This window comes from Copadichromis virginalis, linkage group LG14 (assembly GCF_057382275.1).
Source record: "Copadichromis virginalis isolate Kocher_CV1m ecotype Utaka linkage group LG14, C_Virginalis_male_GT1.1, whole genome shotgun sequence".
Taxonomy (NCBI): domain Eukaryota; kingdom Metazoa; phylum Chordata; class Actinopteri; order Cichliformes; family Cichlidae; genus Copadichromis; species Copadichromis virginalis.
Window position 1 is genome coordinate 28686968 of NC_140631.1, and position 26865 is coordinate 28713832.

General features: G+C 43.3%; 1 protein-coding gene and 1 long non-coding RNA gene across 2 annotated transcripts; both read left to right on the plus strand.

The window, feature by feature from the left end:
• Nucleotides 1–11366: 11366 nt before the first annotated feature.
• Nucleotides 11367–14515, plus strand: LOC146694188 (extracellular calcium-sensing receptor-like). Its single transcript, XM_085478700.1, has 6 exons — nt 11367–11455; nt 11591–11876; nt 11986–12558; nt 12914–13036; nt 13257–13380; nt 13617–14515. The coding sequence occupies exons 1-6, from the start codon at nt 11367–11369 to the stop codon at nt 14513–14515; spliced, it is 2094 nt and encodes a 697-aa protein (XP_085334826.1).
• Nucleotides 14516–15268: 753 nt separating this feature from the next.
• On the plus strand, nt 15269–22910 carry LOC146694189 (uncharacterized). The gene is made up of 2 exons (XR_014914864.1): nt 15269–15658; nt 15788–22910. It is a non-coding gene; the product is annotated as an uncharacterized LOC146694189 (long non-coding RNA).
• Nucleotides 22911–26865: the final 3955 nt, after the last annotated feature.

Genomic DNA, 26865 nt, shown 5'->3' on the forward strand with positions numbered 1-26865 from the left:
TTGCCCATTAAGATGGATGACCTCACGTCGCTAACCTGGTCACAGAGGGAGTATCAGCAATGTAGCATCATAATGCTAACAGAGTCCAGGCTAACACCGCTAACTCCGGACACGAGCGTGACGCTATCGGGATGGCAGTGTTTGTGAATGACAGATGGTGTAACCCTGGGCACATCACTGTGAAAGAAGAACTCTGCAACATTGAGCTGTTAGCCGTTAGCATGTGTGTGTACTACCTCCCCAGGGAATTCTCACATGTTATCGCAATAAGGGTGTATGTCCCCCCTTCAGCCAACATAGATACAGCATGTGACCCTCTCCACTCTGTGGTCAGCAGACTGCAAATGCAATCTCCAAGAGCCCTTCTTGTCACGGCGACGGATGGCCGGTACTGAATAGGACTCAGGTGCAGTAACCCAGAGCGGAGACGGTAGATGATTTAATAGTTTATTACGGTTAAGTGCAAGGGGAACAAAAAAGGGAAACGTGGCAAAGACAGAAAATGACGAGACGTGGAGCCTAGGTGTGGCGTGCCCAGGGGAACGTGGCTAGGGCGAGGGAACGAGGCCTGAGAAGTGGAACGGAGCTGAGTGGGGAACAGTCACACTGAGGGGAGAGGATATAGAAGTTAGGCAGGTAGTGAAGGCAGCTCAGAAGTGGCCAGTATAAGAGCAGCAATTCTTACTTGCAGCTAGGGACCTGGAGTGTTTGAGAGGGGGATGATGAAGATCCAGGGGAGGCTGAGTGGCGTGGAAAGGCTGACCTGAGATCCGGGGCTCCAGATGGAGTGTGATGGCAGGAGGGCAGGCAGGTGAGGCACAGAGGGATTTCCAAAATGATCACTAGGTATTCCGAGTCCGGAGGTGGAGTGAGCCAGGGTGGGTACAGCAACTGTAGCACAAAAGAGTCTTTGTTAGTAAGATGAATCACAGCGAGAATTTGAAACACAAGACCTGTTACCAACATGGGTTGATGACGAACTGGCAGTGAGTGAACATCGATGTGTGGTTTAAATCCCTCTGGCTTGATAGCCTGCAATAGGCTCCAGGTGTGCAGGAGCTGGAGTTGGCCCTGCCCAGGGGCGGATCCCAGGTCAGTTCAGGAGCCTAATGGAAACTCCAGCCACCCACCGTAGACCATGACACTTCTTTTAATATCAGAGGACTTTAATCATGTCTCACTGGACTCCACGCTGCCCACCCAGTATGTGACATGCCCAACCAGAGACAAGAAAACACTGGACATACTGTATGCCAGTGCTGAAGAGGCATACATTTCATCACCTCTACCTCCCCTGGGCAGATCTGATCACACCCTGGTGCACCTTGTCCATGTGTATGAGCCCTTAGTGCGCAGGGAGCCACCAGCCATGCGCACAGTGCAGAGATGGTCGGAGGAGAGCGAGGAGGCTCTTAAAGATTGTTTTGAGTCTACTGTGTGGGAGGTGAACTGTGACGACCACGGAGAGGACATCGACAGCCTTGTGACATGCATTACGGACTATATTAACTTCTGTGTGGATAATACCATACCTACCAGGACTGTGCGGTGTTTCTCTAATAACAAATCATGGATTACCACAGAAATTAAAGCCGTCCTCAAGCAGAAGAAGAGGGCCTTCAAATCCAGAGACAAAGAGCAGTTGAAAAGGGTGCAGAGAGAGCTGAGAGTACTTACAGTGGGGCAAAAAAGTATTTAGCCAGCCACCGATTGTGCAAGTTCCCCCACCTAAAATGATGACAGAGGTCAGTAATTTGCACCAGAGGTACACTTCAACTGTGAGAGACAGAATGTGAAAAAAAAATCCATGAATCCGCATGGTAGGATTTGTAAAGAATTTATTCGTAAAGTAGGGTGGAAAATAAGTATTTGGTCAATAACAAAAATACAACTCAATACTTTGTAACATAACCTTTGTTGGCAATAACAGAGGTCAAACGTTTACTATAGGTCTTTACCAGGTTTGCACACACAGTAGCTGGTATTTTGGCCCATTCCTCCATGCAGATCTTCTCGAGAGCAGTGATGTTTTGGGGCTGTCACCGAGCAACACGGACTTTCAACTCCCGCCACAGATTTTCTATGGGGTTGAGGTCTGGAGACTGGCTAGGCCACTTCAGGACTTTCAAATGCTTCTTACGGAGCCACTCCTTTGTTGCCCGGGCGGTGTGTTTTGGATCATTGTCATGTTGGAAGACACAGCCTCGTTTCATCTTCAAAGTTCTCACTGATGGAAGGAGGTTTTGGCTCAAAATCTCACGATACATGGCCCCATTCATTCTGTCCTGTCCCCTTGGCAGAAAAACAGCCCCATAGCATGATGTTTCCACCCCCATGCTTCACAGTAGGTATGGTGTTCTTGGGATGCAACTCAGTATTCTTCTTCCTCCAAACACGACGAGTTGAGTTTATACCAAAAAGTTCTACTTTGGTTTCATCTGACCACATGACATTCTCCCAATCCTCTGCTGTATCATCCATGTGCTCTCTGGCAAACTTCAGACGGGCCTGGACATGCACTGGCTTCAGCAGCAGAACACGTCTGGCACTGCGGGATTTGATTCCCTGCCGTTGTAGTGTGTTACTGATGGTGACCTTTGTTACTTTGGTCCCAGCTCTCTGCAGGTCATTCACCAGGTCCCCCCGTGTGGTTCTGGGATCTTTGCTCACCGTTCTCATGATCATTTTGACCCCACGGGATGAGATCTTGCGTGGAGCCCCAGATCGAGGGAGATTATCAGTGGTCTTGTATGTCTTCCATTTTCTGATGATTGCTCCCACAGTTGATTTTTTCACACCAAGCTGCTTGCCTATTGTAGATTCACTCTTCCCAGTCTGGTGCAGGTCTACAATACTTTTCCTGGTGTCCTTCGAAAGCTCTTTGGTCTTGGCCATGGCGGAGTTTGGAGTCTGACTGTTTGAGGCTGTGGACAGGTGTCTTTTATACAGATGATGAGTTCAAACAGGTGCCATTCATACAGGTAACGAGTGGGGGACAGAAAAGCTTCTTACAGAAGACGTTACAGGTCTGTGAGAGCCAGAGACTTTCCTTGTTTGAGGTGACCAAATACTTATTTTCCACCCTAATTTACGAATAAATTCTTTACAAATCCTACCATGTGAATTCATGGATTTTTTTTCACATTCTGTCTCTCACAGTTGAAGTGTACCTCTGGTGCAAATTACTGACCTCTGTCATCATTTTAAGTGGGGGAACTTGCACAATCGGTGGCTGACTAAATACTTTTTTGCCCCACTGTATAAAGAATGGGAAGGACAGCTACAGGCAGAAGATGGAGAACCAGCTTCAGCAAAACAACATTGGCGAAATCTGGAGAGGCCTCAGAACCATCTCGGGCCACAAACTTCAGAACTCTCTGCCTGGGAGGGATGTGAGGTGGGCAAATGAACTGAATCATTTCTTCAACAGATTTGATTCATCCATGAGGCAGTCTTCAACATCGGCTGCAGACTCACCCACACCCACTGCTGCTGTTTCACCTCTGACACCTCAGACACTTCACACCTCCTCTACTCACCCTGCTCACTCCTCCCCACCCCCAACAACAGCATCCAATACACACTCAACACAAGGCTACAGCCTGTCCTCTCAACCACACAGGTTAGGAGGGAACTGAGGAGGATTAAAGGCAAGAAGGCAGCGGGTCCAGATGGCATCAGCTCAAGGGTTGTCAGCTCCTGCGCAGACCAAGTGTGTGGAGTGATGGAGCACATCTTCAATCTGAGCCTGAGGCTGGGGAGAGTCCCACAGCTCTGGAAAACCTCCTGTGTTGTACCAGGGCCAAAGACTTCACGCCCCAAGGACCTCAACAGCTATAGGCCGGTGGCTCTGACATCCCACCTGATGAAGACCCTGGAGCGGCTGGTCCTGGCTCAGCTTTGGCGCCTGGTGAGCTCATCACTGGACCCACTTCAGTTTGCCTACCAGCCTGGCATCGGAGCGGATGACGCCGTCATTCACCTTCTACATTGTTCTCCCTCTCACCTGGAGACCGCTGGGAGCACTGTGAGAATCATGTTCTTTGATTTCTCCAGTGCCTTCAACACCATTCTGCCCACGGTCCTGAAGGACAAGCTGGAAAACACAGGAGTGGACCACTACCTCACTACCTGGATTTTGGACTACCTCACCAACCGACCACAGTATGTGAGAACTCAGGGCTGTGTGTCGGACAGGGTCGTCTGCAGTACGGGGCTCCCACAGGGAACGGTTCTAGCTCCGTTTCTCTTCACCATCTACACTGCAGACTTCTCCCACAACTCCACCCAGTGCTTCCTGCAGAAGTTCTCTGATGAATCTGCAATAGTCGGCCTCATCACTGATGGGGACGACAAGGAGTACAGAGAACTGACCCCAAGGCTTTGTGGACGGGTGCCAGCAGAACTACCTCAAGATCAACACTAATAAAACCAAGGAGCTGGTACCTGCTGTGGAGACTCAGGTCTTTTGAAGTTTAGGGCCCAATTCTGAAGACCGTCTATGACTCTGTGGTGGTCTCAGCCATCTTTTATGGTGTGGTCTGCTGGGGTGGCAACATCTCTGCCGGGGACAGGTAGAGACTGAACAGCTCTGTTCTGGGATGCCCTTTGGACTCAGTGGAGGTGGTGAGTGACAGGAGAATGGTGGCTAAGCTGTCATCCCTGTTGGACAACATCTCCCACCCCATGCAGGAGACTCTGACACCACTGAGCAGCTCCTTCAGTGGCAGGCTGTGGCACCCACGATGTGGGATGGAGAGATTTCGCAGGTCTTTCCTCCCCACTGTTGACAGACTTCACAACAAAGACTTCAACTGATCAAACACACACATCCACACATGTGCAATAAGACGAAGTGCAACAATTGTCACGGCCAGGCGGATCAGCTGCACGCTGATCAGCCCTCTGTTTCTCTCCCTCTCTTCCTCTTCTCTCTCGCCGGGGCGGAACTCACTGTGGGTTCACGCCCTCGGCCCACGCCCTCGGGAGATGAGACACCTGGGTCTCATTAAGGGGAGCAGCATTTAAGCCAGGAGGTGACTGCTGTTCGTCGCTGGATCGTTGTCTACCACGCGTTAGTGAAGTCAAGCTACAGCAAGTTTAGTTAAGAGTGTTTTCCTCTGTGCGTCGTTAACCCTGTCTCCCTGTCTACAGAGCTTCCTGGATTTTTCCCCGTGTGATTCCCGTGTGGCAGTGTTGGAGTGTGAGCCTGTGATCGTGTGAGTGGATATTCTGAAGAACGCGTGCTTTCCCTTGGACTTCCCTGGAGACCCCTTCTCCCCCCACTCAGCTGTATATAACACCCCCCGCACATTCTTGTATATACACCTGGTGACTTGTAAATAAACCCTTCTTGTGAGCATCAGAACCGGAGTCCTGCGCTTGAGTCCTCCTCCAAACCGTAACAATAACGATCCAGCCATCATGGACTCAGCGGACTCAAATCCCACCCAGCAACCCGTCCTCACCCCGGAGGCAATTCTGGAACGCCACGAACACATGCTTCAGCACATAAATCAACAACTGGCCGCACTCACTCAAGCCCTCGCTCAACGTCTACCGTCAGTAAGCCCAACCTCACCCCCTCCGTCTGTTCCTCCTCAGCTATCGGCTCCAAATCCATCTGCAGCCGCTCCGCCTGTCTCCCCCACGCCGGCTTCCACTGAACCTCCAGAGCGATCGTTACCAGCGCCGGAGCCTTTCTCGGGTGAGTTCAATAAATGTGGTGGATTTTTGACTCAGATCACCCTACAATTCCATCAGTTACGAAGAACATATGAGACAGATGGGGCCAAAATCGCCTTTATGGTTCAATTGTTATGTGGGCCGTCATTAAACTGGGTGCAAGCTGTTTTAAGAACAGCCCCAGACATTTCTTACGAGGACTTCCTCACCAAATTGAAAAGTGTTTTTGTAAGAGGCACCGGAGCGGAGGCGGCTGCCCACAGACTGTTAAATTTGAAGCAGGGGAGGCAGAGTATGGCGGATTTTTCGGTCGAAATCTGGACCTTGGCCGAAGAAACTGGCTGGGGGCAGTCGGCATTGATAAGTACTCTCTTGAATAATATTTGTGATGAGTTAAAGAGAGAGCTGATGATGAGAGATGTTCCTAAGACCCTGTCTGATGTGATTACACTATGTGTGAAGCTGGATGAGCACCTACGGGCGCGTCGGGGAACCGGAAACTACATTTCCCAGAGGCCCCCGGGGCGCATGGAGACGTCAGGTGGGGGCGCATCTAGCGGCAGTCACTCGTCGGACAGCATGGAAGAAAGTGAACAGCCCATGCAACTGGGCCGCTCCAGACTGTCGCCCGAGGAGCGGTATCGTCGCGGGAGAGCCGGTGAGTGCTTTTATTGTGGCCGCAAGGGCCATATTGCCATGGATTGCCAGGCGCGGCCAAAAGACAGCGCCCGCCAGTAGCGAGGAGTGTACGGGTGGGCGAGGTCACCTGTTCTCAGTCTCCTCCTCGTCTCATGATTGCGGCTAAGCTAACGGTTCGTCTCAAGACTCATTCTCTCGACGCTCTGATCGATTCCGGGGCAGAACAGAATTTTATTGATGCCTCGCTGGCGCTAAAATTAGGTCTTAGCACGGAGCCTCTGTTTCATTCACTCCAAGTCACAGCCCTTAGTGGCCAGTGTCTTCCAGACATTACTCATGTCACAGAACCGATTTCCCTGTCTCTTTCTGGCAATCATGTTGAAACCATACAGTTGTACGTCTTTAAAGCCCCACTCACACCACTAGTCTTGGGCTATCCCTGGCTATGTCAACATAACCCTGTGATTAATTGGAGGAAAGAAAGTATTTCGGGGTGGGGGGAGGAGTGTCACATGTCCTGTTTAAAGGCCGCCACCCCCGCCATGAGCCTACCACCCAATAAAACTATTTCAGAACCGCCTGATCTGTCCTCCATACCGTCTGTTTATCACGACCTGGCGCAAGTGTTTTGTAAAGATAAGGCACACTCCCTTCCCCCTCACCGGCTGTACGATTGTGGGATTGGCCTCCTCCCAGGCGCGCCGCTCCCGACCAGTAGGTTGTATAGCCTGTCTCGACCGGAGTGGGAAAGCATGGAAAACTACATGAATGAGTCACTTGCCGCTGGTCTCATTCGCCCCTCGTCCTCACCTGTTGCCACTGGTTTCTCTTTTGTCACCAAAAACGCGGAACTCAGCAGAGTTCCGCGTTCAAGCTTCTCCAGGGTGCCACCATCTTCACAAAGTTGGACCTGCGCAATGCCTACCATCTGGTGAGGATTAGGGAGGGAGACGAGTGGAAGACGGCTTTCAATACTCACCTGGGCCATTTCGAATATCTTGTGATGCCGTCTCACCAATGCTCCAGCTGTGTTTCAGGCTCTCGTGAATGACGTGCTCCGAGATTTCATCGACCATTTCGTTTTCATTTACTTGGATGACATCCTCATCTTCTCCCGATCTGTCGCCGACCACAAACGCCATGTCAGGCAAGTCCTTCAGCGTCTCCTCGAAAATCGTCTCTTTGTTAAAGGGGAGAAGTGTGAGTTTCATGTCTCAACTGTTTCCTTCCTGGGCCACGTCATCGATCGGGGTAACCTCAAGACTGATCCTGCAAAGGTTCAAGCCGTTGTCGCCTGGCCGACCCTTTCCGACCGTAGACAGCTTCAAAGCTTTCTGGGGTTCGCAAACTTTTATCGGCGCTTCGTTCGCAACTACAGTAAACTGGCCCTGCCTCTGACCCGTCTTACTTCTCCCAAGGTTCCCTTCTGCTGGGATGAGCTGGCTCAATGAGCATTTGCCCATCTGAAGGACCGCTTTGCCTCGGCGCCCATTCTCGTCCAACCCGATCTCGACATTGTGGAGGTGGACGCCTCGGACGCTGGAGTGGGGGCGGTGCTTTCCCAGCAGCAAGGAGGTAAGCTGCATCCCTGTGCCTACTTTTCACGCCGTCTCACCTCTGCAGAGAGCAACTATGATGTGGGAGATCGAGAGCTACTAGCCATCAAGCTAGCCCTGGAGGAGTGGCGCCATTGGCTAGAGGGCACTGCCCAGCCATTTGTGGTCTGGACCAATCACATGAACCTGGAGTACATTCGATCGGCAAAACGCCTCAACGCCAGGCAAGCCAGGTGGGCCCTGTTTTTTACTAGATTCCAGTTTACGATCACTTACAGACCCGGTTCCCGTAATGTCAAGCCAGACGCCCTCTCACGCCAATTTGCCGCCTCCGAAGATGCAACTCGGGACTCTCCCATTCTACCGCCCACCTGCTGTTCGTCGCTGGATCGTTGTCTACCACGCGTTAGTGAAGTCAAGCTACAGCAAGTTTAGTTAAGAGTGTTTTCCTCTGTGCGTCGTTCTTAACCCTGTCTCCCTGTCTACAGAGCTTCCTGGATTTTTCCCCGTGTGATTCCCGTGTGGCAGTGTTGGAGTGTGAGCCTGTGATCGTGTGAGTGGATATTCTGAAGAACGCGTGCTTTCCCTTGGACTTCCCTGGAGACCCCTTCTCCCCCCACTCAGCTGTATATAACACCCCCCGCACATTCTTGTATATACACCTGGTGACTTGTAAATAAACCCTTCTTGTGAGCATCAGAACCGGAGTCCTGCGCTTGAGTCCTCTTCCAAACCGTAACAACAATCTTTTTATAAGTTGTATTTTTTACTCAGTTATATATAGCGTTTGTATTCTATTTTTATCCTATTGTATGTATTATTTTATTTTATTGCATATAGTATTTTATTTTATTCTATTCTATTCTGTACAGTTGTGTACAGTATCTTATTCTTATTCTGTATTCGAGTGTTCTCTAATTTTTGCTATATAACTTTGCACTGTCCAATTTCTGCTGTAACAAAACAAATTTCCCACATGTGGAACTAATAAAGGTTATCTTATCTAAGACGCACTGTCGATGAACGGGTCTGTTTTCATACATAAGGCGCACTGGATTATAAGGCGCATTAAGCGAAACAAAACAGTTAGATAAGTCAAACTTTAGCCAACCTCATATTGTGGATGGATTATCTCAGTTGTTCACCTGACTGAAGTTTGGTCTGTTTACAGCATCCTGCCATGCGATAGCATTAGTCCCTAACCATGGGGAACCCTCACATTAACTTTTATCGAGTGGAAAAAAGTTAGCATTCATCCTACAGCTTCACTGTGTTTATGTTTTGCTAATATAGCTGTGTCACTAGCGATAATAAGATAAGATAAGAAAAGATAACCTTTATTAGTCCCACACGTGGGAAATTTGTTTTGTCACAGCAGGAAGTGGACAGTACAAAAGTTATGAAGCAAAAATTAGAATACAATAAGGATAAATACAGTACACAACTGTACAGAATAGAATAAAATAAAATACTATATACATTAGAATAAAATAGAATAAAATATACAATAAGATAAAAATAGAATACAAATGCAATATACAGCTGAGTAAAAATACAACGATGCCAGAAAAGTATTGCACTTAGTGTTATTGCACATGTGTGGATGTGTGTGTTTGATCAGTTAAAGTCTTTATTGTGGAGTCTGACAGCAGTGGGGAGGAAAGACCTGCGAAATCTCTCCGTCCCACACCGTGGGTGCCACAGTCTCCCACTGAAGGAGTGCTCATTCTATACCAGCTAGTCCCACTTCAGTAACCCTACAAACGTCACTGCTGTTTAGTTTTCTGTCTTCATTTATGTTGGAAGTGATAGCAGAGCTGTGCGTTTAAATTTTTTCAGAAATCTCTCAGTCAGAACATGGTTTATCATGTTTAGGTGGAAACTAGCGAGCTAACTTCCTGCTAACTTTAACTCCGTTAAATTTAATAAATTCTGCTTTCTTGGATGCCTGGACGTTAAACTTAATTGTTACACCTGGTAAAGCAGCAACGCTGATCATTTTATTACAGATGAACGAATTTAGACTGTTTTTAACTCTCAGTGATGATGCAGTGCTCGTTTGACTTTGGGACCTAAAGTAAATGGAGTTTTGGACCCAGATTACTCTGCGAGGCTCCTGACAATGAAGTCCAGCTGATGGCTTAGCAGGTGCCGGCCGTTGACGTATACACATATATATATATATATATATATATATATATATATATATATATATGTGTGTGTGTGTATAGGTGACGGTTTAGACACGTGATGCATTGTCTCCCAAACGTGCATGGACTTTAAGGAAACTGATTGTTACAGCTTTTATAATACATTCGTTGACTGCTCTTGACCTTGCAAACTACACCAATTTAGTAACATTATTTCATTATTTTTTGTATTTCATTTTGATCAATTAATTTTAATTTCAGCAGGTGGTATCACACTCAAACAGATTGAACACAGACTGAACAGTGGTAAATCCATGATTTAAACCTCCCTATACCACAAAATATTTATGTTTCATTATAAATAGCTGTGTTATACTTGGTGAGACTCTAGAACTTAAAAAAAAAAATACATATTTTTTTATTATTAGTAATTTTTTGTATGTACTGTTAACATATACTGAGCCTGAGCTTGTTAATATTAAAAACATTTCACTGTAATTTTCACAATAATTCAAGCAATGTTTTGACATTTTGTTAAAATTAAAAGTACAGTATGTTTTAGGTAATTAATATACAGTTGTAAATCGTAAATTCAAATGAAAAAATCAGGAAAGATTGTCATTCAATCTTATTATGTAAATTGTAGGGTGATTAATTGTAAATAATGTTACAGATTTTCCCTGTTGTTTTCAAAGACAATGTGCCATATTACAGTACATTAATATATTTTCAACATATCAGCAGTGTAAAAATAAAAGCAAATCACAATTTTTCAATTTACAGAAATGTAACTTCCATATTACAGTCAATTACTCTTTTTGATTTAATGGTAATTTACCATTGCTATTTTACAGTTATTAACTGTAATTTTTATGTACATTTCTTACAGTGTACTTATAGGGGCAATAATTGTATTTACCCTGTCTGTGATCTTCAAAACTGAAAGACTATGGATAACTTATACATTATCTAGCTAAAGAGTTTTCTAAAGTCTCTTTCAAATTTCTTTATGATTAATGTGCATTGCAAAAGTAGTTTTAGACACTTTTCGATACAAGATAGTTTACTGACATTTAACAATACGTGTAAAGCATTACTTTCCTGATTCCAAGTTTGCCAATCTAAGATCACTGAGCCCTTTGGGAAATTATAGCACATTGGCTACATGTAATACTGTTGTTATAAGAACTGTGCTCTCATGCCTATATGGCAATGCAGTGCAAACATGCAAAGAGGTATCCTCCTATTTCTGTGTGTTCTCAGCACGAACACAGTATCTGGCTGTGAACTTTTTGGCAGGTTTGATATGCCAAGTTTGTTTAAGGAAGGTGACATAATGATCGGAGGAATCTTCCCAATCTTGATCAAACAGATACTCAGCACCTCTACATTTGATAAGGAGCCGCCTAAAGTGCAGTGTGAAGGGTATGATTTAACACAAATGGCTTTTTCATATGTCATGCATGTATGTTTATTTGTGTTTTAATTCTTGACATTGTACTTTATATACATGTGAAGCAATAGCTGGGTTACTTTGATCAATCACTAAAATGTCCTTAGATTTGACCTGCGAATTTATCGATGGACACAGGCAATGTTATTTGCCATTGAAGAAATCAACAATGATCCTGCTCTCCTTCCAAACATATCTCTTGGCTATAGGATCCTTAACTCATGCGCATCTCCTACAAATGCTCTACGTGCTGCACTAACACTGGCTAGTGGAGCAGAGGAGGTAGATGTATCTTCTCATTGCCCTCCAGCTATATCTGCCCTTATTGCAGAGTCTGGGTCATCTCAGTCAATAGCTGTGGCTGGAATTCTTGGACCCTTTCATATGCCAATAGTAAGAGATAAAGTTTTTTATTTTATGATGCTAAGTGATATTGGTTTTATGGCATTGTATGATGTAACATTGCATGTACACTCTTTCTGTGTTCTATTCTCTTTTATAGATCAGCTACTTCTCAACGTGTGCTTGTCTGAGTGACAGAACTAAATATCCTACATTTTTTAGAACAATCCCCAGCGACTATTTCCAGGCAAAAGCTTTGGCTGCACTGGTCAAACATTTTGGATGGCAGTGGATTGGAGCCATACAGTCAGACAATGATTATGGACGTAATGGAATTCTTGCTTTTAAGGAGGAGGTTGAAAAGTTTGGGGTTTGTGTTGCTTTTGTTGCATCAGTTCTACGCACGTACACAAGAGATGAATTTCTAGAAGTTGTGGAAATAATTAAACAGTCGTCTGTCAAAGTAATTTTAGCTTTTTCTGTTGATGGTGATTTTTATCCTTTGATGCAAGAGATTGTGAACCAGAACATTACAGGAATTCAATGGATTTCTTGTGTGGCTTGGATAACATCATCTCGACCATCCACGCCTGAAATGTATAGATCCTTTGGTGGAACAGTGGGATTTGTAATGCAGAAGATGGCTATTCCTAAGCTTAATCACTTTCTTACAAGTATTAGTCCTTATACAGATCCAAATGCACCTTTCGTGAAGGATTTCTGGGAGATTATCGTGGGCTGCACACCTGTTTTGCCAGGGGTACATGCAGCTACTGAGGACACAACGAAAAGATGTACAGGCAATGAAACATTAATGAATTCCGAGAATGATTTCTTCAATGTCACAGAGCTCAGAGTGACCTATAATGTCTATAAAGCGGTTTATGCTATTGCACATGCTCTGCATCAGCTGGTATTTTGCCAACCAGTTGGAGCACAAACAGTAAAGCGATGTTTAAACCTGACAGATATTCAACCCAAGGAGGTGAGAAATAGTGCACCTGAAAGCTACAATCGTTGAAATTGTTTAAACAAAACCAATAATTGAATATTTATATGTATCTAATGCATTATCTTTTCCTCTCTAGGTCAGTAAAAAATTACAAAGGGTGAATTTCACAAATCAGTTTGGTGATGAGGTGTTTTTTGATGAGAATGGCGATCCTCCTGCTTCTTATGATGTCATTAACTGGCAGTTGATAAATGGAAAAGTGCAACATGTGACACTTGGTCATTTGACATTTGCTGCAAATGGTGATTACAAGCTCAGCATCGAGGAGGAAAAGATAGTGTGGAGGACAGGGAAAACAGTAATCATGATGTCTCTCTATTTTTACATGCAGTACACTTTTAGTATCTCATCCTTTAGTATTCTCTTGTTAACACATAATCATTTACAGCTACAATATTTAAATATTTCTTTTGTCACAGGTCCCCACATCGGTGTGTTCTAATGTTTGCCCAGTTGGAACCAGAAAAGCTCAAATTCGGGGAAAACCTATATGTTGTTTTGACTGTGTACCCTGTGCTGATGGAACTATAGCCAACTCAACAGGTAGACAAGGGATCAATAACAAGAGTGCATGTCCCATATTAAGTTAAAAGTGTACAATTTAACATGCTTGTTTAGTGTCTACATATAACTAATATTTAAAATATTGACTTACTGCATGATATGATTTTATTAAAAGTAATTTTAATTTATTACTATTCCAAGTACAATTGTATATTCTATTAAAATGTTATCTACATACATCACTTACCCTTTCTGTTTATCCTCAACAGGTGCAGCAGACTGCACACCTTGTCCAAAGGAATACTGGTCCAATGAGAGAAAAGATGATTGCATTCCTAGAACTATTGAGTTTCTGAAATATCATGAGCCCATGGGAATAGCTCTAACACTTGTATCCCTGTTAGGGGCCTCTCTCTCCTTGGCCACAATGGTGGTTTTTATCAACTACAGAGAAACTCCTGTGATAAAAGCCAGCAACTTTGAGCTGAGCTCTCTCTTATTATTCTCTCTTTTTCTGTGTTTTCTCTGTCCTCTCACTTTCCTTGGTCGGCCAACAGTCTGGACATGCATGCTGCGCCACACCGCTTTTGGTGTGACATTTGCCCTTTGCATTTCCTGTGTCTTGGGAAAAACCATTGTTGTTGTCACAGCCTTCAAAGCCACATTTCCTGGTAACAACATTGCTGGAAAGTTTGGTCACACACAACAAAGAATCATCATTTGCTCCTGCACTTTGATTCAAATAGTAATATGTGTGTTGTGGCTGAGTTTAAACCCACCTTACCCACATATGTTGTTCACATACAGCAATAAGATTATTGTTCTTGAATGTAATACAGGTTCTCAGGCTTCTTTTTATGCAGTTTTGGGATACATAGGTGTCCTTGCAATCATTTGTTTGATCCTTGCATTTATGGCAAGAAAACTTCCTGATAATTTCAATGAAGCCAAATTGATCACATTCAGCCTGCTGATATTCTGTGCTGTGTGGATTACCTTCATCCCAGCATACATCAGCTCTCCTGGAAAGTTCACTGTAGCTGTAGAAATATTTGCAATTTTGTCTTCAGCTTTTGGCTTATTAAGTAGCATTTTTGCACCCAAGTGTTACATAATATTTCTTAAGCCAGAAAAAAATACCAAGAAACATGTTATGGGAAAAATTATAAACTAAAAAAAACAAAAAAACAAAACAAAAACATTAACCAATTAAATTATTTTGCTATTTTTGTGTTTACACCATGTATTATTACATTAGTAGACATTACGAGTCACTTAACTCATTCACTGCCAGCCATTGGCAGTGAATGAGTTAAACCCATTGACTCATTCACTGCAATTGACGGCTATAGACGTCAATGGCAGTGAATGAGTTAAAATTCTGTGACACATTAAATAACAGAGTTTTGGAAAAATACATACTTATATCTAATTTTTGACTGATAAGGGATTTATAATTAACTTGTGCAGCACGGTGGCATGTTGGTTAGTACTGATGCCGCATAGCAAGAAGGTCCTCCATCAGACCGGGGTCTTTCTGTGTGGGGTTTGTATGTTCTCCCCTTGTTTGCATGGGTTCCCTCTGGGTACTCCGGCTTCCTCCCACTGTCCAAAGACATGCAGCTTGTAGGGATAAGTTAATTGATTAATCCAAATTGCCCATAGTTGTGAATGCGCGAGTGAATGTGAGCACAAACGGTTGTCTGTCTCTGTGTGTTAGCCCTGCGACAGACTGGCGACCTGTCCAGGGTGTACCCCGCCTCTTGCCCTATTACAGCTGTGATAGGCTCCAGCACCCTCCGCGACCCTGAAAAGGATAAGCGGAAGCAAATGGATGCATGGATTACAGTACACTGCAAGATATGTTCTATGCTGCTGAAAGAAATGGATGTATGTGAGTAAATATATTAAAATTTTGTCTATTGAAGAAAATATAATCTGATCAAACATTATTCAGCTTTAAATATTGTTCAGCTTTAAAGTTACTGTGCAACTGTGTAATAAAAATGTGCTCACGACTTTGGCCTTGAGAGCGATAAGAAGCGATCGCCTCATCCTGCAGGTGAAAGATATCTGCAAGCGAAGAGACTAGAACACCCAAGGCCGATTTCCTTTTATGGAGTTGTTTTTCTGCTAATGCAGCACTTTCCTCACAACCCCCTCCTGTAAGTTTTAGAGAATATATACCCATCCTCACAGCAAATATTTGGAATCTCTTGATGTGAGCTGCGTTGAGAGTTTGTCTCTGTCTCAATAAAAGTTCACTGATTCCCCATCTGCAGCAGGTGTCCGGTTGTCTTCATTCTCCGCCAGCCTGGTTAAGTCAATTCCTCCTTAACATCTAAAAGAACCTATTTAATGAAGGAAGACGGGTTCACTTTGTGTTTAATATTATTCTATTGCTGTTGTTGTTTTTTTTATATCCTTCAATTGGCGTCACGAACAGGATCCGCTCCAGGTCAAACTGGAACGGGAGGGAGGACATCGGCCGTGGTCTGAGTGAACGGAGTTTGGACAAAAGCTGTGTACACACAAAAAACAAGGTAAGCAGACCTTTTATTTCTGCTATATTGAACATTATAAAAATACTTAGTGTCCAAACTCCTAGTAATTCATAACCAAAATTGTCTGGCTTACTTAAGGCTTGTTGAGAATCAGACAAGTGAATAAGAGATAAGTGAATAAGAAATAAGTGAATAAGTGAATAAAGATAAGAGTGAACTGAGGTCTGACCACGGTTGCAGCCGACGGGTTTGCTCTCCGGTGTCGGATACATACCTCAGCAGGTCTGGGACCTTGAAAGGGTTTATTAGTAACGCCTTTCTAAACAAATTAAAAGGTTAAAGGCCTTGAGAATATTTTTTAGTAATATTCTCTAAACTACAGAAGGGTTAGGAAGGCCCAGAGGACTTTATTAGAAAAGATCCTCTAAAACTTAAAAAAGAGAAGTACTGGTTGGAGTCCAAAGGACGGGTCCCTTTGATCAATAGGAGAAAACGGATCTCTTCTTAAAACCCCGATGATTTTAGTGTTTTAAATGTTTTGATGTTCTGTTTGATATTGGACACACATAAATACACGCTGAATGCTTGCTGTGGAACACTGGGCAGGACAGTTTGGTTCTCCGTTGTTCACAGATTACACAATTAAAGGAACTAGGTTCCTCTTTTGGTTAAAATAATACACCACACATAGAATTTTTTTACACATTTATTACATACATAAGGAGGGTAATGAGTGACTGCAGGTAATGTATGAAGTGTGAATGAGACGTGTGAACAAGGTGACAACCAACTAGCACCCCTATCAGGAAGCTCTAGGCAAGGTTACCCGCCAGACTCCGGTTTGGTAGAAGCCTGGTAACACCTGAAGGGATATTTCAGTGCTGACTCACCTTTAAAGCAGCGCCCCAGCTGATTAGTGCCTAACAGAGGCAGAAACCCAGCTGGCCCAAATTCTCCTTTAAAAGCAATAAAAGAACACTCCTCCATTGACAGTAAAATGGATGGAGAATTAGATCGAGAAACTAATGATGATGGTTGGGGTCCCGGTGTTATTCTTAGCACATTGGGAGAACAATTAACATGTGTTGAGACAGTCATCAACTCCACACACCAGCCTAAAGAAGCAAAACAGCTGAAAGATGCTTTTAAATTAGTCAAAAAGTTAGGGGTAACCTCTTCTGGCATATGTCTATGCGGGCCCGTGTGTAAATAGAACATAAATTACCGGTGTGTGTACATAAAGTGTAAAATAGTGGTATAAACTGTCTGTTGAATTTCTCCTGAGTGTTGAAAAAAAGGAAAAACTCTTTTCTGCTCTCTCTGAGAGAGGGGCTGTGTGTGTGAGACAGGAAGTGTGCATGCCCATAGAAGGAAAGAGATGAGGTAAACTCTGTGCAGATAGACCGAAGTAAAAAAAAAAAAGGAAAAGGGTCTCTCTCTCTCTGTCTCTGTGAGAGAAAAAAGGTGGGGGCCGAGTGAGCCCGCGGGGCCGAGCGGGTCCGCGGGAGCGAGCGTGTATGCTGTATGAGGAAGAAGGGAGTGAGAGGGAGCGAGTGAAAAGAGTAATCGAGTATTTGGTGATTTTTTTTATTATTTCAGAGGCACTGGGTAAGAGTTTTGACTTTAGCTGTGAGAGTTGTGAAAAGAGCAGGTTTTTCTTTTGTTGTAGACTGTGAGTAATCGGTGTTTTTCTGCCTATTGTGCTGCGTGGAAGACACAGAAGTGTAGAAATGTTTGTGGTTTATCTTTGTTTGACGTTTTATATAGAGTTGGTTGATTCAGGGTGATTTCTCCCGTTTAAGGGAGGAGTTGCATTGTGGTTATGTTAAAGCTTTGCTGTAGGGGTATGTGTGTGATTTTGTGCTGGCTTCGCATGTTTAAATGGATGCATAGAAGTTTGTCAGTGAGAAATTGTTATGGTGGGGTTTTAAAGTTAGTAAAGAGTCAAACAACGCCCGCTGTTTTAAAAAGGCCCAAAACATCATAAAAGACACCTCACATCCTGGCCACTCCCTGTTCGAACTGTTGCCCTAAGGCAGACGGTACAGGGCAATCAGAGCAAGGACTAATAGACTCAAACACAGCTGTTATCCAACTGCAATAACACATCTGAATACTACAAAAATGTCCACCATGCCACTCTTGTGTTAATCTATGCACGGTCTGAAGCATGACGGTGGGAATACTTAGTATTTTAAGTATTCTATCTATTTTATTGATTGAATTTTATTGTTTTTTTTTATATTTGATATTACTAGGGATGATGCAATGATCGGGGACCATTCTTAATGTCGTCGGTCTCAAGACAATGACAATAAAGTTTTTGATTTTGATTCTGATTCTGAAATACACCCTCCTCAAGAGTTCAATGATTTACGCAGTTATGTTTATACAAATACTAAATGTATGTTTAGTGTCTTCATACAGGTGTTTTTTCTTAACCTGGAAGCCTGAGTACGGCAGCAGAAGACAGGCCAAGCTTTGGCTAAAATTCACGGCTGGACACCAGAGTTGTCCTCACCCCTCCCGGTAAAACAAAAAAGAGAGAATGTAGTTTGAGGCGGGTTTTTCTCGCTGAACTGCTCTGGGTGCTGTGTCCCTGAATCTCACCAGTGTTAACCTCTGGCGGAAGACATGGAGAAAAGGAAAAGATGTTCCTGGTAAATCACTGAAACAAATAAAACCACACACAACCAGAGAAAGATATGAGAAGGGTGAGGAACAGACACATGTGCGTGTTAGAGAAATGCCTCGTTTGAGAAAAAGTTAAAGTAACCCATATACAGACGCACCCATACATGCAATGAAGAAACAGCTTACATACATGTGCACGTACATGCAAGGTTAAAGTAGCGACACTTAACATACACCTGTTTTTAAATGATATAGTTTATACATTACTGACAATTAAACGGTTTGGGTTGCAGGACAACAACGTAACGTCAAAAGACAAAGACACTGGTCTGAGGATTAAGTGAGGACACGACAAATTTAGTGGTTAAAAGGGTCGACTTGGGACATGTTTTTGTTGATTGTTTAAGACAAATGACTACTGAATGATAGGAAATTCCTTTTTAGGTTTCTAAACAGGATCTTAAGAATTTTAACACGTACCTGTGTTGTCCTGTCAACTTGAGGGGTTATGAGTTGATTATATGGCGAAAAAAAAAAAAAAAAAAAAAGAACAAAAACAAAAAAGGGGGGAGACGAGATCTCGTTGTTTCTCCCCTCTCGGGATAACACAGCCAACACAGCACAGCCAACACAACATCATTTTCCTGTTCGCCTGTTTTGTTTTGTTTTTGTTTTTTCTGAGAGCCGAAGCTGACCTGGACTCCTACCCTCCCCTCTACCATCGTTGCCCTCTCCGCGACCATCTTTGACCCTTTGACCCCTGAAGGCCACAGCAGCTGGACTCACAACAACAACTTGAGGATGTCAACAGTGCTGCAAAAGAGTGATCTCATGCAGCAGAGACGGAGAGCACTAAACCTAAAGCCCGTTTCACTACACGGGGGAAATTCCCAGGCTGCGTCAGCTGACAGAGCTGTGACGAGACGCGCATTAAGCCCGGAGGAAAAGGGACGGTGAGCAGAAGGATGCTGACCTCTGAGAAGAGCCGAACAGCAGAGCTGCAGAAGGCAGAAGCAAAAGGGTCAAGGTACAAGGAGAAGATGCAGGCAGCTGCAACAACGGATGAAAACAGACCCAAAGAGGAGGGGAGGACCCTAGGCCATGCGTCAGGCCGCTGGTTTACCTAAACTACAGAACAGGAAGGTGATGAACACAAACATATACCAACACACGAACACACACTTCTGCATGCGCCTACTTAGAATGAAGGGAAACACACACATGAACACTTATGCACTTGTTGAGGGAGTAAAAACTGATACATACCCATGCACTAAAATCAAAATGTTGATTTAATTTACTAAGAAGTGACACACAATGCTCCAGCTGCTGCAATGAAGAATGCTTTACTGACAAAGGCTCAATGCTGCACACAACAAAGTCAAATACAGAATTTGCTATAATAATAAGCCCAGAGGGCATTTGTGTGGTCTGGGGAGCAGAGTCCGGAGCGGTTTGGTTATGAAAATGATGCCCGTGCGAGATATCTGGGGCTTAAGGCCTCGACTTAATTGTTTACTCTACACTAAAAAGAAAAGAAAACACTCTGAGCAGTGGTGCAGAGTGAAAACGAGGAATTAACAGTGTGAGTTTTATTTCAGAGCGCCACGTCATTGTGATGGAGATTTAATAAAGGAGGAACACACGGACAAAGAAGAAGAGAAGGGGGGGCAGCCCTTGAACGCGATTGCCTGAGGCATTAAAGTTCTGTACTAAATTCTGGTTTCCAGTGTGAGAAAAGTCACGCAGTGCCAGTAGTAGAGCTAGGTTGAGTGATGATTCTAAATTACTGTAAGTAAATCATCGTACACCGTTCAAGTTTCATGAAAACGGGGATCTAGACTTTGTTGAACCCTAGGCAATTTGAACAGGTAAAAGTCGAGTGACCAAGTAGCAGTTGAATAAAAGTCATTGAATAAGTGTTGAAATAAACTGGCAGAATTAAGAGAATTAAAACATTTCAAGAGCTCAACTTACTTAATGGTTCAATTTTGTTTCACGAACGCAAAACATATAGGTTTATGAATATGAAAAGGTTGAGGTGGTGTTGATTTGACTCTGTGTAGGTTTAGGTTGGTATTTTTATTGATGGGAAGAATATTCAGTGACAAGTCCTAAGACCCGGCCGTCTGCATTTTGTTTTTGTTATTTTTCATTTTATTTTGTTTTATGTTTACTGATTTTTGTTTGTGAATCTTTTCTTTAAGCAGATCTGCACATCGGAAATTACAAGCATTACACGTCGGCGAGAAAATTGTTGTAAGTGAGTTTCTCCGCATTGAAATGGGTTCTGGAGGAAACACTTGTGGGGACAATTAGAAACGAGAGTCCCTGTTTAAAAAAGGATTCAGCGAGGTAATCCAAACTCAAGTTCTTGTTTCTTTTTGAGATGACGTCATTTTGCTGAGTGTGGAAACTAGATGCGACGACAGGTTTCACTATCAGCAAAGAACGGATGAATGGATGAAAGACCGGGAATAAAAACAAACGGACTGACTGGTAAAAGATGACAAGACTTGACCATGACTCAAGGTTAACCACCTCCACCTAGATAGGATAAAAGGGTGGATGAATTTATGTGGGTTTCTTTTACAGGAGTAGAAGGATGACAAAATATTCGAGGATGAGTGAACCTGTAAATGCCATTTTTGTGTCTTGTGTTGCTTACGGAGGTAACTGCGCAGCGTTACCATTTACATTTTCTTCCCTACAGGGTTACAGTTTTAATGTTTTTCTATTACAGGATTTCTGGGCGAATGTGTGAAGAAACGGTGTTTATGGGTTAGGAGTTGGGGATGCTATTACACTGTATTCTGGTGAGAGTGTTGGGGGAGACACACCCTGTCTTGAAGACTGTGATTCTTTTACAGGAAATGTTTTATAGCACCTATGGAATGAGGATGCCTGACTACGGTCAATGTGCTGCTAATGTTTGCTTTGCTTTGGTGAGAGGGGTGCAGTAGAAAACAGACAAGTGACATGAAAACAAGTAATAATAACAAAGAACAAATTTGGGGACAGTTTGACCTAGAGCCCACTAACTGGCCATTAGGGGCTCTCGCTCTCGCTCTCTCGCTCTCTCTCTCTCTCTCTCTCTCTCTCTCTCTCTCTCTCTCTCTCTCTCTCTCTCTCTCTCTCTTGGAATAACATTGCCCAAAGGGTGAATAAAGCAAATTGTGGCAATAATAGTGATTTAATGATTGGAGAAACCTGAACATGATACTTGTCTGTTGAGCTGAATCGTTTATTACTCTTATGATTTTCCGGTGGGACTATGAAGATTTTCTGGTACAGATTGCAGGTTGTTGCTCTTTAACTCCTAGAACACGCCCTTGGCGAGGTGGGGGGAACTGGACCACCTTTCTCTGCCCCATCATCCTCTATTAGACGACATCCAAGCTAAGTAAACATGTCTTGGCCCTTTCCCCCTGAAATGACAGGCAGGCAAAGATGTTGCGTCTTTGTTTGCTTCCTGGCCCTGGGTCTCATTCCCATTGGCATAATCCTGATCTGTGAAGGGCCCCCGACACTTCTGACACCTTCAAGTTCAAAAGCTTCGCCCCCTTCTGACAGTCCCAATCTGACAAATGTAGCCCCTAGGGTCTTGCCCACCACTTCCTCTCCAGTTTTACCATATTCACTTTTGAATGTCCTTAGCAGTTACCGTTCTGAGTTTATTTTACGGTTGATTTATTCTTTCACATTTTCACGTTTATATCTCTCATTATTATAGTATACTCTGTACTCTCCACATTTTTATCATTACTTATGCTTTTTCGTTGCTGAGTTACAGGAACTGTTAATTTTGTGTCACTACCCTGGTTGCACTAACTCGTTGTATCCGTGTGTGCAGGACAGCTGTTACTGCTTTCATCGGGAACCGAGACTGCTTGCAGCCGACCCCTGGGCAGGGTGGTGCCTGGACTCTTTTCTCCTCATCTGCAATGACAGATAAAGACAAATGATAAGACCCGAGGAGTTTTTCGAGCCAGGCTTCGACACGTCTCTGTGTTCCTTTGATTGTTACTTATTTTTGTGTGTTGACCCATTTAAGATGGGTCAAAAGGGGGATTTGAAGAAAATATAATCTGATCAAACATTATTCAGCTTTAAATATTGTTCAGCTTTAAAGTTACTGTGCAACTGTGTAATAAAAATGTGCTCACGACTTTGGCCTTGAGAGCGATAAGAAGCGATCGCCTCATCCTGCAGGTGAAAGATATCTGCAAGCGAAGAGACTAGAACACCCAAGGCCGATTTCCTTTTATGGAGTTGTTTTTCTGCTAATGCAGCACTTTCCTCACAACCCCCTCCTGTAAGTTTTAGAGAATATATACCCATCCTCACAGCAAATATTTGGAATCTCTTGATGTGAGCTGCGTTGAGAGTTTGTCTCTGTCTCAATAAAAGTTCACTGATTCCCCATCTGCAGCAGGTGTCCGGTTGTCTTCATTCTCCGCCAGCCTGGTTAAGTCAATTCCTCCTTAACATCTAAAAGAACCTATTTAATGAAGGAAGACGGGTTCACTTTGTGTTTAATATTATTCTATTGCTGTTGTTGTTTTTTTTATATCCTTCACTATCTAATCATTGACACGCACACACATGCAAAACAATTTAAGAAAAAAAAACAACTCTTGCCTCCTTTTCACTCTATAACAACATCATAGGTAAGAGACAGTAAATTCCTTTGAATCATCTTTTCCATGCAGTACACTGAGTGCTATTCATAAATGGGAGAGAGATTTTAATAATCATGTTAATAATCCTCTGAGGAGGATTGGAAAGGAGCCATTAAGATAGCTAGATCTACTTTTTCTTGCAACCATTTGTGAAACCCAATACAAAATTTAACCCTACCTATATATAGCTCCTAATGTTTTGCATAAGATTACACCTCATGTTTCCCCTTTTTGTACCAAATGTCCAAAACAAACTGGTACCCTCTTTCATTACTTCTGGAAATGTAAACTAATCAAAAGATTTTTGAGTTCCATATCTCAAGAATTGAGCAATATTTTTAAGAATTAGATCTAAAGGGACTCTGGATATTTTCTTCTTGGTTTACTTTCAAAAGAATCTTTATGAACTTATTTGCAGCGCAAAGTATTAGATAAAATATTGTTGCTGGCTTGGAAATGTATTCTAATTAACTGGGTCAAGGATAAACGTCCCACTGTTAATTTGTGGTAAGGGGAATTGTCTAAAGTTATTTCTCATGAAAGAGTTGCTGCTATCTTAGGAGAAAATGATAATTTGTCCCTCAATGTTTGGTCTCCTTGTCTTATCTAGTTACCAACTGATTTGTCCTAACTTTTGAGAGGGGCCGGTCTTTAGGGTGCCTCCAGGTAATTAGGAAGTGAGGATGGGAGTTCACTTCTCTATCTTCTTTTTTTAAAAATCTGCAGGTGACTAGACAGTAAATTATTTATTTTTTTTTTTTTTGGGGGGGGGTTTCCTAAGTTTTTTTTCTTTCTCTCCACTTTTCACCACATGTGTAGTTGCAAATAACTTTAAAGATAACTGCTGTTTGGCAGTGTGTTTGCATTTATATGTAATGTAGTGGCCCATTACTGGCAATGGCATAGTGCTTTGTACCATCTAGATTTAATACCTATATAGTAAATTATGAATAATTTCAGGAATGTTGAAAAGAACACATAAATAAATGTTGTGCAAATAATTTCTTTATATAAATGTCATAGTAATTTTAAATAAAATCATCTGAAATGTTCATGTTGTGGAGGTATGTAAGGATGACACAAGAGATCCCAATATTTTACTCCAACCAAGGCTGGACTGGGACAAAAAATCGGCCTGGGCATTTTGACTAGAGACCGGCCCACCAGGATAAATGTGACGTCATTCAGGGGTAAAACCGCAAAGGATTCTGGGAACTTGTGGCAAGAGGTACTAGCGCACGCAGGCTTTCAATTGAACTCAGTTACACAGCGATAAAAAGAAACACAAAAAAATGGCAAGAAGCTGCTGTATTATTAACTTTAATAGCCGGTCGCATGACAGCCACGGGAAGCCGACGGGTAAAGTGATCGTTTTTTTAATCGGATTACGTCGTTGAAGAGAATTTTTTTAAGCCATGTTTCCGAAGTAAGAGCCGACGGATGGTCTGGATATACCAAATATAACGTCTCAGAACACTCCAGCTCACAGGTTAGTCTGCTCCAAGCATTCCCACAAAGGTCAGAGTTTTGTAGTAGTTAATACGTCATTTTTCTTAACATAATTGGTGATCTAGGTTACAAGCAAGTCTGGCGCTGAACAGAAATTGTCGCGCTATGCTCCTTTGTTTATTGTGCATAAATAGTGAATTGCCCTGACACAATATTGCGTTTCGCTTCTGTTATTATGGTACATTGACAAAAACATATACTTTTACTCACAGGATAAAACAGTTGTTTTGTATCACTAATTGTCCAGTGCGATTACAACATACAATATTATTGTCACTGCTACATTTCTGTAATGCTACCAGAAATTATTTCCACTACTAATTAATTACCGTTGAGCTCAAAGGTTATATTAATAAACTGTTAACGAATGTGTATTTATGACGACGATTTGTGAGACTGGTAAACTTACCTTTGTTCGTACGATGGTCTTTCATTCTACACGGTGCATTTCAAGGTCCTGCACCCATCCGTCGGTAAACTGTACCTGGGCTTGTTGCAGTGACCTGAAGTTACTAAACTTCACGAGTGTATGCACTCACTCCAAGAACCGTATAATTATAAATCTGAGCGTGGTGAAAGTTGGGCAGCACGCTAACGTCTTTTGTCCCTCTGCAGATCCTTACGAGCACACATGTGTGCTCGTAAGGATCTGACCCTTTCACTCCTTTGATTTTTTCCTCGTATCTTTTCTTTGTCTTTTCGTCGAGTCTGTCTTTGTACGGACCGGCATTGTTCTCCTTTTGTTTTGTACATTACTTTTTTGTGCGGCAAAGAAAAAACAAGAAGGTATTGGAACTGGAGAATGAATGTTTTGCGTTGCTGCAAATGCTTGCATTTGATGCGGTACATGGATTGTTTTGCCACGAGTTCCCGGCATGCAATGCGCGAAAATCACGTGATTGCTAAACAAGGGGGAGGGTGCATCCGGCCTCCTCGGCTGTAATTGGTCCAGCCCAGAGTCGATCATGACCAACTGGCCAATACAACACCTTTCATTATATATACCCTTCCTAAAAAAAAAAATAAAATCCATTGGCCCATATAAACAAAAAATTACCAGCGGCCCGGTTTGCCCGATGGCCAGTCCAGCTATGACTCCAACTTTAGTCTCGGTGGAACTGGTAAACCAAACGGGTTTAGACGGGTTAATGATCAGGCCATGTGCTGCCAAACACTGAAAAACCTGAAGCAGGTGGGACATGTACTATTTCTCCAAGCTACTGGCCACCAGGATATAATCTAGATATTCAAAATGAAGGACAGCCCGCGCAATACCAAGTCAATCAAACGCTGGAAGGTTTGGGCTGCACCCTTCATGCCGAAGGGCATGCGCAGAAACTCAAAAAGGCCAAAATCCTCAACGTGCACAAGATCCTGATACCTGATATCCCTGTACTAAATCAATCATAGAAAAAAATCAGGGTCACCGCGAGATGGGTGGAATAATCCTGAATGTGGGAAATGGGATAACGATTGTTTTCCGTGACGTTATTTAGATCTTTTCCGTGGTGCCCAAACCATCAGATTTGTGTACCTTGTGTAATGGGGAAGTCCAGGGACTATTCAAATGCTCCACAATGACCAGGTGCTCCATAGTCGCAAACTCCTCCCGAGCGACAGACAGTTTAGTGGGGTCAAGGTGGCGCGTACATGTGCAATTACTGAATCACAGTGTTTGAGAAAGTAGGGACAGTTAGTGAGGGAAACTCAGAAAGCAAACATTAAAAACGTTTCCCAAAGCAACAAAATTAGCATGTACTATGGGCTTGGTACCCCACGTAAAACAGGGTAGTGAAGAAAATGACTCAGCATCAATCAAATATCTGTTAGCAACATCAACCAGTAGTAGGGGAGCACAAAGAAAATCTTCCCCTATTATAGTCACGGAGCTAACGGCAACTACATAGTTCCACCGGATGTCATGAAAACAGAAAAAACTGATGGCATAAAACTACCCTTTTCTGCGGTGCCGCCATGCAGCAATCCCAGACACCATCGATGAGTCAGAGGCCCCCAGAAGAATCGATGGGGGCAAGGGAGATGCCGCCGGTGAGTCAGGAACTATCGTCTGGATGCTGAAGCTCCTAGCAACCAGGAGAATGTAATCTGCTTATTCTTCCAGTAAGTTGTACTTCTTCGTGGCCAGCATCGGGGAGTTGGCAAGGCTCGGAAGAAGAGGTGAATGAAGAGGCCTG

Coding starts and splice junctions, on each gene's coding strand:
- LOC146694188 (XM_085478700.1), top strand. CDS start 11,367: ATGATCGGAGGAATCTTCCCAATCTTGATCAAACAGATACTCAGCACC. Junction 11,456..11,590: donor CCTAAAGTGCAGTGTGAAGG/GTATGATTTAAC, acceptor AAATGTCCTTAG/ATTTGACCTGCGAATTTATC. Junction 11,877..11,985: donor GACCCTTTCATATGCCAATA/GTAAGAGATAAA, acceptor TCTCTTTTATAG/ATCAGCTACTTCTCAACGTG.